This window comes from Bolinopsis microptera, chromosome 1 (assembly GCF_026151205.1).
Source record: "Bolinopsis microptera isolate Bmic1 chromosome 1, MBARI_Bmic_1.0, whole genome shotgun sequence".
Taxonomy (NCBI): Eukaryota; Metazoa; Ctenophora; class Tentaculata; order Lobata; family Bolinopsidae; genus Bolinopsis; species Bolinopsis microptera.
In genome coordinates, this window is record NC_087072.1 from 5538451 (window position 1) to 5560046 (window position 21596).

At 37.9% G+C, this 21596-nt stretch overlaps 1 protein-coding gene across 4 annotated transcripts; it reads right to left on the bottom strand.

The window, feature by feature from the left end:
- Positions 1–1469: 1469 nt before the first annotated feature.
- On the bottom strand, positions 1470–21010 carry LOC134816652 (calponin homology domain-containing protein DDB_G0272472-like). Of its 4 annotated transcripts, XM_063825622.1 has the most exons (18): positions 20828–21010; positions 20583–20693; positions 13614–13678; positions 13320–13495; positions 6340–6378; positions 5993–6129; positions 5539–5667; positions 5099–5144; positions 4876–4974; positions 4570–4758; positions 4077–4393; positions 3809–3944; positions 3664–3696; positions 3023–3183; positions 2677–2913; positions 2295–2491; positions 2131–2172; positions 1782–1853 (listed from the first exon to the last, which is right to left on the bottom strand). In XM_063825622.1, the coding sequence occupies exons 1-17, from the start codon at positions 20957–20959 to the stop codon at positions 2157–2159; spliced, it is 2220 nt and encodes a 739-aa protein (XP_063681692.1). In that variant the 5' UTR covers positions 20960–21010; the 3' UTR covers positions 1782–1853; positions 2131–2156. The 4 variants fall into 4 exon arrangements, with proteins under 4 accessions (XP_063681675.1, XP_063681667.1, XP_063681685.1 ...); XM_063825597.1 differs by lacking the exon at positions 2131–2172 and having other exon boundaries at positions 1471–1853; XM_063825615.1 differs by lacking the exon at positions 2131–2172 and having other exon boundaries at positions 1660–1853; positions 20583–20683; positions 20828–20981.
- Between the last annotated feature and the right edge of the window lie 586 nt (positions 21011–21596).

The following is a 21596-nucleotide window of genomic DNA, read 5'->3' on the forward strand; positions in this document are numbered from 1 at the left end:
ATGTCACATAATTAAGTCATTCATCTCTTTATATCTGTTAATTGTGCAGATATGAGCCAGAAATCACAAAATATTCATTTCTTGCACCTCTAATGATGAATTTACATTCTGTGAGTGTGTCCTGCTTCTCAATGTGATTATTGAACCTTTTTGAGATAGTTGAGTGTTAAAAGTGCAAAGAGTCACCGGTTAAATGTGGAGTTATGATGCAATTATCACACACTGGGTTAATTCTGACTAATTATTTTAGAATGATGAATGTGATATGAATATCAACGGAATGATTGTAATAATGAACTCTATCGATCACAATTATAGCATGCTAACTAATATTTAGAGAATTTAGATGGTTAAAAGTGCCATAATGAGTCAAAAATCACATAAATGAGCATGTATTGAAATGATGCTGTATCAGGGGAATGTATCACTTTTTGGCTCTATATCAGGTTGGTATTCATAGTAAATCTGCAGTGATTTGTTGTGACACTTGTTTATGGTCATGGAGAAGTTCGTTATTAGAGTTATAGTGGAATCAATAATCACAAAACACTGATTTTAAACTGAGTAAACTAGGCAAGTACTTTTACTACTCAAGCCATGATAATTTTGTCTCCATAATGTGACAAATGAATCAATCAGTATTCAGTAACGTATAATACTTAGTTGGATTTTTGAAATGTGATTATCGATTCATTACCTTTCCTTTCAAAATGTCATTACAACTTGAACATTACATATGATTCAATTGTCACACTTTAAAGAAAATTACATATTTGGTGGCTAGATTTATGTGATTTTTGAATCATTTAAGCACCCAGATCAAAAATTATTGCTCATAGACCTTCAATATGGTATAAGCTTAGACATGGATTCAAAAATCACATAGTAAAGTTCATAGAATGAATATAAATTGTCATATCGCGCACTTAATTTAAGGCTTACTATAGTGTGACTTAATAGCGCACCTTTAACGAAAATGTGACTTTTGAATCATATTAACTGGTTTTAATACTATTTAATACTATTTTGTACCCTAAAAAATGATAGAAAGCCAATAAAAACGTTAGATGATTCAATAATCACTGCTCAAAATAGGCTCATTTCCAACGTTTAAGTTGTGATTTTTGACTCATTTTGGCACCAATAACAATTTCAGATAAGACATTCCATTCCTTACATGCATTATAGTCACCATATCAATTTTGGCTTCTTTGTGAATATTACTTTTCAGATTATCTAGTGTTGATTCATCTTGCATTTCTAATTGTGTGACTTTTGACTCATTGGCACACTAATAACGATAACTCCTGTGATATAAGCACTAGAGACTCCGTGATTTCAGGATCATGAAATTTAATCGAATTTCTAAAGGTATAGATAGATATATCAACCAACAAAGAGCAATGACTATTTTTAAAACGCATTTAAAAAAATCAATCTCTAGTGCCACCTTTTTTTGAACGTGTCCTTATGGTAATCTTAAGTCAATCAATTCATATTTATATTAGCTGTAAATATGTCTATAATTGTGGTAAAAATATCATACAAAATATCATACAAATTGGTCATCGACTACTAAATTTAAAATACTGCTTTTTCTCTTCGGACTCTACTAAATATAGCTCTGTCTTCTCTCTTTCTCTCCGCCATAGTGCACTGTTTACTGTTGCACTGTTTTACGACAACATCCATCTAATTTCGATAGCTAAATCTAATAAATTTTCTGATCTAAAATGTCCATCACACCACATTATTTCCGTCCTCTTCTATTAGCGTTGTTCCCGGTACTCTTGCTTCTATTAGCGTTGTTGCTCGGACCTGGATTCTTTCCTGCCGCCTTGCTACTTCTTGATCTGGGATTAGTTTTGTGAAAGGGTTGATGAGAGCTTCCTCAGGCTCTCATTTCGAGGTAAAAATCGAGGAATAAAAAGCTTAATTTGAAGGTTTACGTTGGAATGAATAATCCAAAACGATTCACAGTGCAATTTGAAGTTTATGAGTGCTCTCGAATGCGACCTAATTGAGTTGATGTTAGGCTAAATGCTACTATACACAGCTTTTTACACAAACATTTAGCAGATATTAAAGTAAGTACAGGGTTAAGTTCCACCACAGTTGTGCACAAAATACCTTGATCCAGACGGTGTATTTTAACATTAGAAACAACGTGTCCTTAAACTGTAATATTAATCATCTGACCTACTTTCAACCGTGGAAGTCAATAATTCTTGAAAGAAAAACTGATCAATCTAGATTTGAAACCTCACAGTGAATCTACAAAACCGTGTTCCTACCTGTCAGGTATGATCTTATTCTTAGGAGCCTCCATCCTATCTCTAGATCTGGACCTCCTGGAGAGAACCTCAACTGTTCTGCCTTTAGTCAGGTTCTTGTTGGATTCCTCTCTCTTGATACTCGCTCTTCTCTGGTCTTGTAGCTCTTTTGTTATTACCTCTGGTAGGGTTAGTCTCTCTGTTACCATTCCGTCACACTGAGGGGGATATGTGTTGGTAGGACCAAGTACTGGACTTGAGATTTTAATAGTGCTCCTCGTGGTTCAAACAATTAAATAAGAGCCATTAAATTTGACTCAGGAATTATCGCTTAAACTCGTAACTCGATATCAAATTACGTATAATATAAGATATCAGTACACTGCAGTGTCGTCGCACTCACCCAGATGTAAAAAGCAGCTGCTCCCGCACTAACGTCAGCTACAGAACCAGTATCCATACCCGCCAAGATCTCTGAACATGCCTGGGCCACATCCCACGCCATGGTATCTGGCTCATATGACTGTACTCTTCTCTTTAAACTTGCTTTACCTGTTTTACCCATCAGTACCACTAGTTGGGGCCACTGTTTTATCTCCTTAGCTGTGTGTCCCAGTATCAGGAATGTAGCTGTCATCACCTGTTGTTGTTTGGTGGTCAGGGGGCCCGGGCCACCGTTATTTGTCATGAACCAAGAACAAGAGAAGGTTGTACATACTTATTACTTAACTAAGCAGGGTGTTACGTACGAATTTGACGACTGGTGGTGGTTGAGAATAACTCTTTATTTCGGCAATAGTTTGTTGTTTTAGTTCCATAATCTGGCGTTTCAAGAATTCTAGTCTCTTGAGTCTCTTGAGCAAGTATTCAGCATCGATAAGCTCCTTGGCTAGGATTGTATCAAAACCACCTGAGAGGAGGTGGAAGTTAGCTTGGATCGCGTACTGTATACTTCACAGCACATTGAGTTTCTCTGAGTTGAGTAACCACAAACATAATGTGGTTGCAATTAATCCGATATCAGAATATCGTGCAATTTTTCTGTTCACAAAACTAATGGCAACTAAAGTAGGTGACAGAAAATATTCTTGTCTTATTTGATTGTATGTGCAAGTTTGACCATGTTCTAATTATATGGTTACATGCTAACCAAATGCCAAAATTATTTAAGAGAATTCATAACCCACAACTAGTGTACGTTTACATGAAGAATCATTCCAGTACGAAATCATTGGCAAAAAGTAGTTAAAACGAAGAAATTCATTCATCAAGATAAGTAAGAGTACTACTGAAGAGATTCAATTCATTCCTTACACGAAGAAAATCATTCCTCACGATTGAAATAAGAATACTATCAAAGAGATTTACATTTGACACGAAAAGAACTTACTCTTTATTCTGTACTTTTTCAATGACGTCTTAACTATTGATGACGGTATGAGTAAAGGTATCTTAACAAATGTACCCGAATATTTAGTTGACATTTAGCGACTTGGTTAGAAGATTGAGCTGGGGATTAAGTAAAAATACGATACCTGATTTGATCTTCTCTATAGCAATTTCAATATCATCAATAGATCTATCCAAGCAAGCGTTCTCAAGTTGTCTCTGAGCGTAGAGCAGATTTACAAGCTCCTCAGCTTCTGCTAAAGGCTCCTCAACTCCTTTAACCTGAAACACTGTTCTGTAAGATATCTGTACTATGCATCGAGTTAACTGAAGGATGTAAATTCCACGGGGCTGTTATTTCACCACATTTTCAAACTTTTATTATAATGAGAAATTCTGAAAACATGATGTCACCTTTTTCTTTTTCGCATCTCTGATCGTATCTTCAAGTTCCCTGAGATCCCTCTTTTGTATAGCTTCCTTGAGACGTTTAATCATCTTGGCCGTCCTGGCTCTCTCATCGGCCTCTCTCTTCATCCTCTGTGCCTCTTCAATAGCCTCCATATCATCAGCCATCTTAGCCGCTTCTAGTGCCGCTTCTGCATCTTTGATAGCTTGTAGGGCCTTCTCTTCCTCTTGCTTACTGTTCATAACATCTCGTTCAGCTTTGTCAGTTATCTTTGCTAGTTCTTCTTGTGCAAGACGTTCTGCCTCAACTGCCGCTAATGCTTCTGAAAATATTACCAGTTACACTATGCAGGTCTGATATGACAGATTGATCGACAATTCATACCAAAATATAGTAAACTATGCCAAGATAAGTTGTCATAAAATAGTGGTCTGTCAAGAAATTAATTAAATATTGTTCTGTAGTGTAATTAAAACTGAGGTAAATATGTATAATTACCAGCTTCTTTCTGTCGTATTTTTTCTTCCTCTTCTTCTTCAGCCTTTCTCTTTCTATCTTCTTCATCCTCCTTCTCTTTTCTTAACCTTTCCTCCTCCGCTTCTTGCTCCTGTCGTTTCCTGTCTTCTTCGGCTTCTTGCTCCTTTCTTTTCCTCTCCTCTTCTTCTCGTTGTTTTTGTAGTTCTGCATCTGGAAAAAAATTCTTTTCGCTGACATGATTTATAACACAATTTCCGCTGGACATTAAATATTATCGACAGGCTTGCCTGGGCATATAATTTGCAACTCTGATAAATTGTATCCTACCTTCTGCCTCTCGCTTTCTCCTTTCTTCTTCGTTCATTTGTCGTCTCATCTCTTCGTCTACAGCCTTTTTCATGGCCTCCTCCTGCATTCTTACTGCTTCTACAAAGTTACCGGTTAATTTATAATTGAGTGTTTTGTGATTATTATAAAGCAATGAAAGGCATTAGTTTGCCTACCAAGTTGGAATACTTGTCTTGTTTAAAAATGTTTATGGATTACCAACCTGCTTCGACCTCTAAGTCTTTCAGCCTCTGCTTTTCTGCAGCCTCCTGCGAAATTGGGTGTAAATTAGGCCAGAATCATCAATTGGATGAATTGAAATTAATACCAGATCAAAATATGCAATATCCTAAATGCAAAAAAAATGTATGCTTTTTCTGGAAATTATTCTTGCAGTTGGAGCGGAAACAGAGTCTGAACTCTGCAAAAAATGGGGCAATTATGAAATAATATCTAACGACTAGCAAAACTGCCTCCTGCGTAGCATGAAAAGCGTGCAACTCATCGGTATTCTTCTGTTCTAGAATTTTGCGCGCAATCCTAGCAACTAACTGACGACGTTGACTGTTCGGATTCGTCCAGTTAGTTTGGAATTTGTCCGGAGTCTACTGCTACAGTGCATGGCAACTGGCCGTGATGAATTTAGTGACACTAACAGCTGACCTTATGAAGTAGTTCAAGTCGAGCTCTCTCCTCTTCTCGTCTTTTTTCTTCTTCTAGCCTCCTTCGTTCCTCCTCTTCTTCCCGCCTCTTCCGTTCTTCTTCCTCCAGCTTTTTCTCTTCCTCTGATTTCTGAAGGAAGTTGAGCAAAAAATAATAACTGATATTAGTTTTGCAAAGCTACCACTGATATTTGAAGACAATCGTTAAATATGCCAAAACGTAGACAAAGATTGTGCATACGAATTATGAAGCTTATATTCATGTATGAGATTGTATTTTGGAGATATTTAACAAGCCAACATATGAACGATGGCACGGTTGGAATAAATGACCAAGTGAAGATACTGTGGAATTTGTTATTTCCAATTTCTATTCTCATCTAATTTTCGACAATGTCAAATGTGACTGAATGTTCCATTCGCTGAAATTTAACACAGTTTTAATTAGAAATCACCTTGTAACCATCTTCAATACTCTTTCTCCGCTTTATATTTTGAGATCTCTTATTTTTCAGTTCTTGCAGCTTCTTGAGGTAGCCTAGCTTCTCAACTTTCTTCTTTCGATCGTGAGACTTTGTTCTGTCAGTTATCACTGGAGAGGTAAAATGACTGAAGAGAACTTAAATCACGTAGATTACCGTCATATCCTTTAAACTCTAGTGCATATTTGGGCCTATATAGCCCCTATTCATGACAAGAGATCCATTTTAAATATGACGTATCTAATTTTAATAGAGTGTAGAGGTCAGATTTAAATTACAGCTGTTGCTTTTAATTTAACAAAATCTTAAATCTGACTTACTGGTCGTTGCACTTCTACCTAGTGGTTCTATTACTGTTCCTGAAACAGAAAATTTAGTCGATACCATGTTTCAAAAGGGTTTCATTCATGGATCGATGACGGATGAGCAAACCCTCAATCTATAATATACTATTTGCCAAGATTCACGTACAGCTGGGCTAATTTAATGAACGACTCGACATGACATCAATCGATCGAGGGCTAGTGGGTGTGCGCGCGCTCATTTACACTACACTCGCTGAGCACAGTAAAATGTTGCATCACATAAAAACCGTTCGGCGTACGCGCATTCCGTCCAAAACAAAATTATACTTTTTGTAAACAAAAACACATCGTCGACAATACATAAAAAAGCGGCATTTTAACGGAGTTTTTTATTTCTGAATTCTGTTTAAATTAGAAGAGAAACATCTCTTGGACACTGATTACGCTGATGACATGGCCATGTTACTTGTTAGATAACTCAAAAGAGGGGCTGCAGGAAACCACTGACCTTCTCTGCAAATACAGTGCCTATATGGGTCTGAAGATTAATGCTGGCAAAACACAGAGCATGGTTGTCAGTAAAAGTGCTTCGCAGAGGCCGTATTCTAAAGACGACACTATGGACATCAACGTGGAAGGTCTCACAATACAGCAGGTCAGCAGTTTCACTGACTTGGGTGCTATCATCAGTGCAAATGGAACAATTGACAAAGAACAATCAGCTCGAATTCAAAAGGCCTCTGGGGCATTCTATCAGCTTCGCAGTATATGGTACAGTCGCAACATCAAGACACCAACTAAAATCAGGATATAAAAAGCGGCTGTCCTTACTTTACTGCTTTATGGAAGTGAGGTATGGAATACCACACAGACGCAGATGAAATGATTGAGGTGTTCCATCATAGATGTCTGAGAAGAATCCTGAAAATCAAATGGTTTTATCACGCATCTAATGCTGACGCCCCTGTTGATACTTTCGTACGAGCAGCTAGGCTCCGATGGTTTGGCCATGTTGTGAGGATGCCAGAAGAAAGAATACCCAACTATCTTCTGTTAGTTAGGGCAAGAGTTAATTTTTCTGTGAACAAATTCGTAACAAAGGTTTGTCTACAAGAATGTGTTGTCCATAGTCCCAGGAACCACAAAAAAAAACCGTCCAGCTGAAACTTTTGGGCAAACATTTTTATAGTCATTTTTCTCCAGGAACCCATACGCCATATGTACTGGATTCCAAAGCATGGTAAAAGATCAAGAGGTAGACTTCGGAAAACTGGTTGTCATGTGTCCGGGAGGACGCAGCAATCTTCACAGGTGTCGATAACATCACGATAGAAGATGCAGAACACCAAGCAACAAACAGGATACATTGGAGAGGTCTAATACACCGGAGAAAGGAGTTACTATGTGGTGCAGGCCACTCCAACGACTAGGAGGAGACCTTTTCAAGTACAAGTAAGTAAGTAAGTTCAAATTTAATTATATAGAAGAAGAGATATATTCATTTTGAGAAAATTCTAAACTAGATAAAAGGACAGAATATTTGACGCTATTTAAAAATCAATCAATCAACCGAAATGATTACGATAAGTTAAATGATGCCTATTATCACCGAAAATATCCACATAAATCAAACCAATTTCAAAACTACAAAATCCTACTGATACTGAAATAATCGCAGAAGCTGAACTGAAATTTCAGCTCAGGCGTCTCAATGCAACCACAGTCTTGTTTTTAGCATCTGAAAGTGATCCTTTCAATTCTTCTTTAACCTTGCTTCCCCGGAGAGTAATAACCAGAGGATTGAAACTGCACAGAACCATGGGAAAGAAGATCAGAGTCATCAAACTAACAGTTATGCGAGGTTTTAAGTCCAGTTCGAGGAAAAGTTCCAGAGCACAGAATATGGCGTTCAATGCGCTCCCAAAATTCAGAAGCAATGTTGTAACCACCCCACTCTTTTGTTTTGAATCCTGTCGTTGTTTCCTTGCGCTGTTTATCTTGAATATCTCCCACATGACGAATCCTGACAAGATGAGACCCAGGACAGCGGTTATGAAGAACACAACGAGATGTGGTTTGAACACATCTTCATCCCAATCCTTTTTACTCATCCTCCCTCTTCTGTCTTCTTTAGTAACTGAGTCAAGTACTTCTTTAGCGCGCCTTTCCAAACCTTGGTTGAAGCAGGTTATCCTCCAATTTGTCTCATTCACAGAGATCACAAAGAGTGGGAAGACATTAAGTGTGTTATGGAAACAGTCCCCGGAGACAGCCACGCTACCAAATTCAAAGCAGACTAGCAAAAGAGCGATGAAAACCAGAGACCCTTTCAATATCCATTTCACACGCTGCGACATGCAGTAGAAGGGATAGCGCAGCGCAAGCACTTTAGCACCAGATAGATAAACAGTAGTGGTGCTAGATATCATGACTAGGGAGAGGACGGCAGCAGAGGTGAACCCATCAATGTGCTTCAGTTGGGGAGTTTTAGTGGAGCACAGCCACCAGAGGAAGTATGGACCATATAGCAGGATAGCCAGGAAGTTAGTGAGAGATAATATCTGGTAGTACACGTGACCCAGGTTTGATATCTTGTTGTGGTGGTAGTGGTACACTAGGTACGGGTTCAAAACACTGGATATCAGGAACGAGATTGAAATGAGGATACACCCGGTGATTTGAAGACCCCATAGCTCTTTATATACCATAGCTCTTTATGTCGAATTTTAGTGGTCGAGGGGGAAGTTCATCTTTACCAGAGCCTCCCTTCGATATGATAGTTAGACGATAAAAGCTGTGACTGTTACGATGAGAAAACTAGCGAGCAATAAAATTCTATAAATATAACTCTCAAGAAAGAAATAAAAGAAAGAAAACAAAACCTGCTATATTAACATTACTGCGCTAGCTAGACGAACTTGCATCGTTATAGCGCGAAATATAGCACTAAATAAAAGACAATGGTTAAAGCTATGTCGGGACTTTCATTCAAATTACTATGGCAAGGTTATAATAGAAATAGTGATTTTCAAAGGTTGTGGTGACCGGAATAAGGATGCAAGTCCAAACGATATGCACGACCAACTCTGATTGAGCTCAGTAAACGAGACATAATGACAAGTTAATGACTGTTGATGACGTATGATTAACTAGAAAGTATTTACTAAAGAAATGTTTCATAAAATATGAGATTGGGAGACAAGGATAACGCTGCATTTGGAACCACAACTGCTATCAAAAAACTGAGAAATTTACTTGCATTTAAAGTACCTTTCTTGAAACATACAACCGACCCCAAAGTAGCTCGAAGAAAACAATACCTGATATCTTAACATTAATGTGTTATCAAATAAGATCTCACATCGTGATATAACGTGAATTATGGCACGATAGATTAAAGACATCCTTAAAACACCTGTAAATAGAACTGGAAGGGAAATGCAGCAGGTGTTCGATAAAGCACATGTTAAACTGGACGAATTTGTCGGATTACCAGTAAAGTAAGTCATGTGACCGTCTTTAAATGTTAACACTAATATGATAGGGTAAATGTGAATTTCACGTGTCATAATTATAATTTTTCGTTGATATTCAGATAAAATGCCTTTGAATCATAATTACTATTGGATTACGAGCGATCTAATAGATGATCAGAATAATTCACAAGACCAACCATGGGACAACAACAAAATCTGGCAACCCTTGGTGTAGGACAATAAAGATGTGATGGAAGTAAAACCTTTCCGGTGTTATTTGACAAAGACTCGAAGATAATTGTCAATAACTACTGGCAGATCATTAATGTGTAAAGACAAACATGTATAATGTAGCCCTGTGCCAGTTATGCTGCAAACACAGTGGACGTGAATACACCTACTTCGGACAGAGGCTTACCCTATTCCAAATAATCCGACTAAATAAAATGGCCACCGTAGTAAATTTGTATAAGATGTTCAATGTAAAATGTATGAAGTTGGACACCCTGGCTTGTCTATGCATTGTATTAAGGAGGGCAAAGATACATTTAATTTAGGAATGTTTTGGGATTTTGAAGAGAACAAAACCAAATTTTATAAGACAGGGTGGATGCAAGGTTTGGGCACTTTGGGGATTAAATAGAATGGAAATTTAACGATAATTTTCAAAGTTTTAGGCTTGTTAAGTGTATTTTATACAGCTCAGTCTAACTAATCTATACTCTAGACTATCTTGCTATATATTATTTTTAAGCGAAGTAAGTTTTAGTTGAATGAAACTACGTGACTTACGATAAAACATATTTTTCAATATCGCAATGCTATATCAGCTATGTGGCCACATATTTTAATAGTAAATAAAGGTAGGTGCGATGACGTCACTAAAATCGACTACAAAGGATCTAAAATTGTACAAGGCAATATATCCCCCAAAAACCGACTCAATATCGAGCACGTGATTCACCCAGATCCCTCCCATAATTCAGCTGATCTACAATTACCTCTCCTTTTATTGCTAATTTGCCGATCAGTAGCCCTATTGTTGTGCAATATTTCTTCAGAAACCTGATCCCAGTAATACGTTCATATTCTCCGGCTTCTGTCGAATTGAACATATTGTTACACATTCCAAAAGGCAGACTTCTGTGCACCTATTCAGGCGCTGTAGGCTATAGCTCCTACTCAATAAACTTATATAACCCTGTCTGTTCATCGACTACTGATAATATATGTACATATGTATGTTTAGTTATGCAACTTCTAAAATATAAATCAAGTGTAATATCTTCTAACAGCACAGCTAATTGTCCGTATTGATATCAATGTTACAATAATATAATGCAGATTAACCACACATTTCGAGGGTGATACAGTTAATCAAGGTTTTCAATTTAGGTCCTCACTCCTCAGTCGAATAATATCGTTTTCCTCTGCACAGTATGGTTCCCAATCAAGGGTTATGGATGACATGCATTTCCAGTTTGTAAGTTTATCTTGGCAGTCTGAATAAGAGCCAGTAGGTTGCAAGTTCTTCCGTTTTTATTGATTTCAGTGTTAATGTGAAAAGTTTAGGAATCAGGTGTCCAGAAAAGGAAGATGAGAGGATTCCATACTCCATACTCCATTATACGGCATACGAGGCGTTTTGTTGAAATACCTGCTAAAATTAGGGCAAAACATGATCTGGTGACGTACGGATCTAGTCAGTGAAACCGGTGTGAGAAACCACACCGGTACGAAAACCACGTCTCCAATTAGGAGTCATAGCTATGAAAATGACAGGATTCACAGCAGAGATAAGACAAGGCCCTAAATTGTTATGAACAATGTTGCCCCACGCACCTATCTCATCCAATTCAACCAGACGCACTTCACTTCGACTCTTTTTTATGGCAACAACTGTAACCAAAATGTAGTAGGTTATGGAGATTAGCATCTTTATCAGGCTCCCAGTGTTGGTAAATAGTATTTTCTTGGTTATCTTTGTATTATTCCGTTGTGATTGCTGAGCTGCCAAGTCTTGAGAGTAGATTTCCATTTGTTTTATAGTCAGGAAGGTAGCTACAAGTCCTAGGATCTGTGTTACCAAAGAAGGGAACATAAGGACCATAGCACTCCACAAAAAAGGTACCTCACCACCTATTCTAAAGGGATTAGGATTGGTAGCTACTTGCATAGGATCAAACCACACCACCACTGCAGTATCAAGTAGAGGAATGACATTGAAACAGGTCTGTAGTCCACACAATACTAGGAGAAGTGTTAGAATCTGCTTGTGTAGTGGATCTCTCAGTGGGTATCTGATGTGATACAGTCGGGCAGAAGTCAACACAGCTGTTAGGATTGTGGGCAGATACTGACAAGGATATATTACTCCTGAATAAACTTTTTCAATGGTAGTCGCTGCTCTGGGAGGGCAAGTCAGAGGGTTTCCTTTAGGGGTCTGTCCTCCACATTCGGCGGGTTTCAGAGCATTCTGTACCGTCATTATTGGAGCTAACAAACAGAGAGTAAAGTCGAGAAGAGCTAGTGTCCGGTACACAACTCTCTGTGTCGAGTTAGGTCGTCTGTAGTTGTAGAGGAAGACAACAGGGTTCAGACATGTTGATATCAGACAACACATTATTAAATAAACTGATATTACAGTATCAGGGGTGGAGTGACCTGACTCTGCAATAAAGATTGCCATCTCCAAACTGGACTCTAAAACAAAATATGAGAATTACGTTTTGTTAGTAATGACTGATCTGAGGCTCAACTACCTCCCAGTTCTAATAATAAAGAATGAAACAGACAGTAAGTAGGCAGTAATTATAGCGGATAATTGGATAATTAGAAACTTCCAGTTCCACAGTTATCGCTAAGTGCTGACCAGTGACCTGTACGTCCTGTGATAACTGCAGCTGACATTAGAATGGCGAGGATGGAAGTGCTAAACGAAACAACAATAATGGCATCAATAAATGATTTATAAAATTGTTTTCATTTAATATATGTATATATTATATAGCCATTAGCCAAATTATGTTTCAGGATCTGTTTTTATTAGAAAACTGCGAACTTCTTCAAATTTCCGCAAGGAACTGAACCACGGGAAATTATACAATTTACTTAAAAATTGTATAACTTACATGTATATATATATAATATATAAGTAGGTACTTTTTATTCTTCCATACGTAGACTATAAAAGTATATTTTTGAACCTGCAATTTTTAGTTGGATAGGAGCTAAACCTATAATTACTAAGTTAACAAACTGAATTTACTGAACACTATTCTCCTTTATATTAAACAGACAGTAAATATAGGATCAGTAAATTTGCACGTGGACAATTATCTACGTCAGTACTCAGCAGTAACTGCTGACCTTAAAGACTGCAGGTGTTCAGTGAAACGTTAATTATAGTATCATCAAGTTTTAATGATCTATAAGATGGCCTCATGACCTGTTATTCATAGTTAAATTATTTTTACAGACTGTTTATATCAGTAAAAGTAATTAGACAGTTAGACTCACGCTCACGGGGAATGGTTGGAAGGGTTGCTATGATCTCATCCGGAGTTGGTTTATTGCACAACAGTACATCTATCTCATTAAAAGGAACTCCAGTCCCCCTAACCCGGCGGTTCTTTAACCACTGGTCGTACTTTACCAGAGAGAAGTTGTGTTCGTGGGTTGCCGTGAACAGTAACCTGAAACCATTACTCTTTTCAAATATTCCTCCATTTCGCAACTTCTTTGCTTGTACTCAGAGTAAAGTTATATGCCAACCATAAATTTACTTCCGTCCTCATTTGACTCTATACTTACTTGGCATCATTTTCGGTTATCAATCCATCTGGTCTGCACAATATCTCATACTCCCATACCAAATCCTGGGCAAAAAACCAGTTTCTATAAAGATATTCACTAAAGAATAGTATTAAAGAATGCAAATAAAGCATGGATAAAAATTTGACTATAAAAAGGAATTGAAATACGGATCTATCATTAATTGTGATTTGTATGTAATGTTTAGCATTACCAACAGGCTAGTAGCATCATGTACAATGTACATGTTGGTGACAATAACAATTGTATATTCCCAAATTCTAGACGTTCAGGACTATAGGTAATCAGAGAGGTAGATGAGCCATGAGTTTGACTGACTACAGTACAAATTTTACCTCAGCAGCTTAGACATGATGTAATGGTAATATACTTCAAAGTAATATACTACAAAGTTCATATATCGTCACTTATTGGATATAGACCCTGGTCATTAGAAACACCCCTAAAAGTTCGTTTTTCGACAAAAGATTTAAAACTTCTGTAATTTCATTTCTGTTTTAGTAAAGCATTTGATTTTTGATATATGCGTATAGAAAATCGATACGGCTTTAAAATGGGATGTTCGGCGACTTCCTAGCTCACTCACTAAACTCAGTAGGAGTGATTGAACTGCGAGGGACAATTGAGGCTAACGAATTAGCCTCATCGCTTTCAAGGAAGAACTTTCTCATGTTGCGTCCATGATATCCAAGTTGCAAGTATAATCCATAGTTATTATACTTGATCGAGATCTAAGCTTTAAATATTCGAGGTGAAAATGAGAGGGTGAAATGAGGCTATTTTCGAACCTGTTTTTGAGCAGGTTCGGTATTGTGACTATCTAATGTGTCAACAATAAATATTGATTCATCCTCTTCAAGCTCAACATTTTAGAAATCGCCGCGTCTACGTGTAGGAGGCCAAAATGAGGTTAATAAAGAATTCGACTTTCGACTGCATTTTTACTTTAATGTACGGAAACAGGTTATAGACCCACTAATAAACTTGTTATTGTAGCCTGCAGGTTATTGAGACTTTATCATGACTTATGTGAGGTTGGATTGAGGCTACCCTCTCTCTGGGAGGCGAAATTGGGGCTAACAGATACTGTTGATCTTCAGTCCCTAGATATTGTACTGTCACAACTTACAAGTTACTTGATATCCATGTTGCACACGAAATTCCTTGGGATTATACCTAATCGATCTCTAAGTGAAAATGAGGCTAACCACCTGAGAGTGTGAAATTAGACTTTCAAACAATTCGAAGGGCTAATCCGAAGAAGCAGTAGACCAAGTAATGAACAAAACCTTGATAGTATAAGTTAGCCTTATTTTACCCTCCATTAAATTTAAAAGGAAAAAGGGGTCGCCTGGGCCGGCCTTCGACCTAGAGCATCTATCTCATGTATTTTAGGTCAGAGGATACTTTGATTGACGTTACTATTCAAATATAATTGAAAAATTAGAAATGACTTGTTAGTCTCATTTTTCCCTCAATTATCGGAACAATTTCCCTCTTCTCTTCGGATTCTGAAAGAGTTCGATCTGATGAAGGAAGCTGTCATTAGAAAACAAAATATAAAATGGCTCGTTAGCCTCAATTTGCCCTCGACTAAATGCTTCAAAAATTTTATTAATCGAAACTCAATTAGTTGAACTATAGACATGTGAAATATCACATGATTGAACTGTCCATAACTGTACATAATAATTCTATAATAAGTCTATAATACAAGTGATCAGAGTTGCAGGGCATTTAGTTCCTGTTGTACATGATATCCTACAAATATCATTTTCCATGCATTATACGTAGAAATATAGTATAGAGCAACCTGTGGTATAGTAAGAAAAATGACTCAACAACAAATTAGAGGATTATAAGAGCTTGGGCTGGTCTTCAACTTACTCAGTTCCCTTTTTGTTCTCTACCGGGTGGTTGTTAATAACTTTCCTGGATTTTGGCTTCTAAATAACTGTTTCTGGGCGCTATCAGACACCTGTACCTAGTATCTGTTCATATTCAAATTCGTTCTTACCTTGTATTCGACAACTTTCTAACCTATTCCTTTATGGAATGTGGTTACAACAATAATCACGTAATTTCATAGATTACCATTTTACGTTAGGGCAGAATTTTACTAAATATTTGGATAGTAAAAGTGATGTTTTTTAAAGGAATCATTGAGGAATTTTTAAGCGATATTTTTACTTCTTTTTCTGAGAAAAAGTTGAGCAGAAGTAAACCTGAAGTTAGAATTAAGAAGTATCACCATCTAGGATAATATCTAGTTTAATATTAGATATTAATGTGATATTCACTGATATGGGTTTTATTCGTAGTTCTATCAAAATACCGTCAATACTGCGGTTTAATCTTCAAGGTGGGCCAATCTAATCTACTTTCAAAAGTCAAACCTGATTAGGGGTGGTACATATATCCTCAGGCTTTAGGCCAATTAAAGTTTAAAGGCAGCATCATGGTAAAATATGTAATATGAGATCCAAAATAAAATCACGATCCTTCCAGTTCAATATGGGCATCATATGACACATTGTATTTAAGCTGAGTCCTCTGAGTTGTTTCGTCGCATTGTATGTGTTACATACATAACATACATACATGCTACATGAAGAGGTCTCCTCCTAGTCGTTGGAGTGGCCTGCATCACACACATCTCTTCTACGTCGCGGTGTATCATGTTCCTCCATTCCACTCGTTTTAGAGCCAACTGTTTTACTGCATCTCTGCTGATGTTATCGACACCTGTAAAGTCAGCCGCATCCTCGAGTACACAGGCCATCCAGCCTTTGCGGGGTCGTCCTCTCAATCTCTTTCCATAGTTTGGTTTCCAATCCAGTAGAAAATTGGGAAACCGTGTCTCTGGCATTCTGACAACGTGTCCGTACCACCTTAGTCTAGCCGAACCGATGAAAGTTTCAATAGACTTTATTCCAGCACGCCTGAGAACTTCTTCATTGGAGACATGAAAGAACCACTTTATCTTCAAGATTCTTCTCAGGGAGGTCAGATGGAAGACCTCGAACCGTTTCATCTGCTTCTTTGTTGTGTTCCACACTTCAGCTTTATATAACAGAATAGTAATAACAGCAGCCTTGTAGATACGGATCTTGGTGGGCGTTCTTATAGTTCTACTGTTCCATATCTTCCAAAGCTGATGGATCGCACCATTAGCACGCTGGATCCTGATGTCAAGATCTCGGTCAATGGTACCATCCCCACTGATGTTGGCACCAAGATAAACAAAGTTACTGACCTGTTCAACAGGTTCTCCCTCCACTGTTAGCTTTATACTGTGTCTTTCGGTGTAAGGTCGCTGGGACGCACACTTGCTGATCGCCATGCATTGTGTCTTTTTAGCGTTGATCTTTAACCCAGCATAAGAGGTGTAATAAGCGATAAGATCAGTGGACTCCTGCAACCCTTCTTCAGAATTGTCCATCACTGCCAGATCATCAGCGTAGTCAATATCCATGATAACTTTTTCATGAGCACCCTTCAGTTCTTTTTGCAGTACAGCATTATGACTGATTGCCTTGTGAACCTCAGCCAAAAAGATACCAAAGTTCAGACAAAAATTAAATACAGGAGGGCCCTGGATATCACCCTGTCCAGTGCCTGAATTGACAGAGAAGCAATCAGACATTTCCCCATTAACCCTGACAGCACTCATGGTTCCGTTGAAAAATGCCTGAAAGATTCTAACATATTTCTCAGGGAGTCCATAGTGTCTCATGCTTGACCAGATAAACTCTCTTCTGATGGAATCAAACGCTGCCTTAAAATCAATGAGATTAACATAAAGTGGAATGTTAAATTCAATGCAGTTATGAATAATGGTGCAGATGGAATAAATCTGGTCAATACATGAGCGGTTCCGTCTGAACCCACACTGGTTTTCCCTAAGAAGACACTCCATTCCAACATCCAGCCTCTTAAGAAGAACCATTTGAAGAACCTTAGACGATGTTGCCCTAAGAGTTATACCCCTATTATTACTGCAGTATGAGGTGTCTCCATTCTTTCCAATAACCACTATAACCCCTTTAAGCCAATCATCAGGGATCACCTCCTCTTCCCATACCTTTTTAAACAGTAGCTTTAGTTGGCCAACAAGAGCACTTCCGCCATACTTAAGTTGTTCATTAGTTATCTCATCAACCCCCGCACTTTTGCAGTTCTTCAATTTCTTTCGAGCATAACTAATCTCATCTCTAGAAGGAGGTCCATCAGAACAAGAAAGGTAGCCAAAACTCGGTTGTGAGGGCACACCATCGAGGTCATCAAGGTTGGCATCCGATAGTGGAGGATTTAAGAGCTCAGTAAAGTACTCCTTCCACCTTTCCTTCTGACTGTGCGGGTCTGTAATAAAATGACCATCCTTATCCCTAACTGAAATACCCAATTTCTTCTTCTTTTTCCCTGAAATCTTCTTTATCTTATCCCAAACTTCCCTTTGCTGGCCTTTCTTAGAAGCATCCTCTAGATCAGTCGCTATTTTAGTAGCCCAGTTGTTGTCGTCAATTTTACAACTTTTCTTAACTAATTTATTTAGTTTAGAGTAGGCTGATCTATTGACGTTTGAAGTGGGATCCCTCCGTTTGAACATTCCCCGTTGCTCTATCAAGTTCTTAGAGGTTTGCGAAACGTGCTGTTCTTTAACCTTCCGGAGACGCTTTCCAAGGACTTCCATCGATACATCAGTGACTGACTGCTTGAAATTATCCCACATGTCCTCAAGGTTGACCTCATTAGCCAGACAATCAAAACGGTTCTGAAGAGCCACGTTGTACTCTTGAACCTTAGACGAGTTCCGCAAATGTTCGATAGCAGGCACATCGTGCCTTTTAGCAGTGATCTTTGCTACCGACTGCAGTTTGATTTGCAGCCGTCCACGAACAAGATAGTGATCTGAACCAATGTCCGCCCCGCGACATACCTTAACATCGAGTAGCGAGTGTTGGAATCGTCCACTAATACAAATATGATCTATTTGATTCACAGTTAACCCGTTGGGGGACCGCCATGTACCCTTGTGGATGTCTCTATGCTGGAACATAGTTCCACCAATAACAAGTTGATTAGCTGCACAGAAATCCATGAGCCTGGTCCCATTGTCGCTTGATGAACTATGGAGAGATTCTCCACCAATAACTCCCTCGAATCCATATCTGTTTGAAGTAACTTTTCCATTGAAGTCACCCAGTAGCAGTTTCAGATCATGTCGGGGTAGTTCACCAAGCGTGTCTGATAAAACGTTGTAAAAACGATCTTTCTCACCGTCATCAGCACCGTCAGTCGGAGCGTAGGCTACAACAACAGATATGTTGAGGTGTTTGCCGTGTAACCTAGCTGTTAAGACCCGCTCTGATGTAGGTACATTGTATGTGTACTCTATTATATATAGTGGATACTCTGGATAGTAGTGGATAATCAATAGTCATCGATTGTTCAATAGTTGATAAAACATATGATCTCTTTTTTGACTCAAAGACCAAACGTAACATAAGTAGGAAGATCAACACACATAACTTATAATATATTATATTATATATAATATATCTCGGATCGTCATAACTCCAGCATCAAAACTTAACTGATTTGCCGTTATAAATTATGGAAAGAAATTACCGTCATCTATAATACATACTTTAATGAAGCTCCTTTTACGAATTATCAATATTGATTATATATATGCATATGTAATGTATGTTATCTCTGTGTTTCTTTCCTCGGCATTTCGTTCTAATTGTTAACTTTTTTAGTTCGCTAGATGCGTTGTCTCACTTCATAAGAATTCGTATATATCCCTTAAACTTGTTGAAGGTTTTACAGTTAACACTTCCACCAATCAGCAATAGTTATTCAGTTAATATACACTATTCTCCTTGTTATAGAGGTTAAAGAATGTGTGGTACAAGAAAAAGCTACATAACATCCGGTCTCATCATCACAGGAATCTCAACTCAGATAACCTTCTGTATCCTAGTGTGGGGAGGCAAAATCTACAACTCTAAAAAAGGTGTCAAGGACAGTCCCGTTATTTTGGAGGTGCTAATAGCGGGTTTTGCTGGGTGCTTGCTGTGCTTCATATTGAGGGCCCTGCAGCTGCGAGCGCACAGTGGCAAAGGAAGAGTTCACCCAATTCTAGTGTCTCATCGTCTTCTTCTCTTCACACAGGTCATCACTCAGATTGCTCTCTCTGGCATCTGGTGGTAACTCTGGCTATGGCCATGGCACTTTTCCTCTACCGAAAAAAGGTACAAAAGTTGCTTGGTGAAGATGACTGGCTTGCCATTCCTCCTGCAGTCGACTTTATTGTGTTCCTCATGATGTTTGCTCATCTATTCGTGGTGGTCGTGGAAATGATGAAGAGCTGTTTAGAAAGGAGAGTTACCGAGGAGGAACTAACACGTCTAGTAGATTGAATTTGTAGTATTTATCAGAAAACCTTTGGTTTACGAGACTGCAATTCAAACTCAATTCAAAAGATAAATTATGTTTTCGACATTTTTTCTAATTTGGAATAAGTAGATATATAGTAAAACCCCGATTTACTGCAACCCGATTTACCGCAAATCCCGATTTACCACGAGTTATTCCTTTCCCCGTAAATTTGAGGACCATTTTGACCAATTTTTGACAAATTTTGGACCCCAAAAACCAAAACCCCGATTAACCGCAAATCCTGATTTATTGCAGGTTTTCGCATTCCCCCAAAGTCTGCGGTAAATTGGGGTTTTACTGTATATGACACTTCAATTTAACATGTCCATAATTTTTCTATATTTTAACTTCTTTGATTTTACTTCTTTTCCCTCAGTTGTCAATTAAAATGAAAGTCCATATTAACTTAAAGTTGGATCTGTCATGCAAATCATGTTTGTGCCATACTGATCTTACAATATCTAGATGTTTAATAAAGGAGTATAGTAGTCTGGTAATAACCTGCAGTAAAAAGTATCGCCTATCAAGCTCTGTAAGGCCCTCTTCAAAGTCTTGCTTTTCTAGTGCATCTCCCATCCCTTTACCATATACCGTCTCAATTCCTGCATGTACCTTACAGTGTTAGTTTAAAGATCTAGTACAACAGTGCATTACAAAAAGCTTCATTAAATCTAACATAAAACATTAAAATTTATGTAATGTGTCTTAGTGTCATTTTAGTAATGAAAATGTGCTCTTTACAGTACCTGTGCTAAACGTATTCCAGGTGGCCTCAGTTTTCCGTACATTTTGGCAAGAGCTTCGCATGATATCTCACCAGACATCATGTCATCATACAAATCAAACACTTCTCCAAACTGTGCCAAGAATGAACTCATGTCTTTGACGTCGTCGACTTTCACTGCATTAGCACCAGCTTACATTTCTACTATATAGGGAAAGAAATTTTAATCCATCTTTATTCAAAGCAGAATCATCAGCCAACTGTCAACTCAAAAAAGGAAAATCTGACATGACACTCAATTTACTGCACGACAACTGAAAACTTTGCACGAATACAAAATCTTATAAGTTAACAAGTCAGGGGAAATTAGTGCCATCATCTAAAAGGCGACTAAATTCCACTTAGTGTTATATGTATAACTTAGTGTTATTAAGGAGGGTGCATACTACATAGTACATATGCACCACAAATACAACAATGTCCCTCTTTTATAAGCTTGGGTGACCTCAGGCCATTGCACTGGATGATATCGTTACAACCATATGCATTTTTGAGAATATAATAATAATATTATCATATGTGAACGCTCCCTAACTTCCTTCAAACGTCATGAATCGAGATTAAACCTTTTTCAATGTATTCAGAATCAATATATGCACTTATACAAATCACTTGGAATCCTTTTGAAAGAGAAAAAAAAAACAAGCTCAAAAACGCTACTGTATTATTTCTCCATGAAAAGCTCAATTGCATGAGTAGCTCTTGTCAATGTGCTTCGAAAGTGATCTTAA

Coding starts and splice junctions, on each gene's coding strand:
- LOC134816652 (XM_063825597.1), bottom strand. CDS start 20,959: ATGAGTTCATTCTTGGCACAGTTTGGAGAAGTGTTTGATTTGTATGAT. Junction 3,945..4,076: donor GAGATGCGAAAAAGAAAAAG/GTGACATCATGT, acceptor ACAGTGTTTCAG/GTTAAAGGAGTTGAGGAGCC. Junction 2,492..2,676: donor CAGCTGCTTTTTACATCTGG/GTGAGTGCGACG, acceptor TATCCCCCTCAG/TGTGACGGAATGGTAACAGA.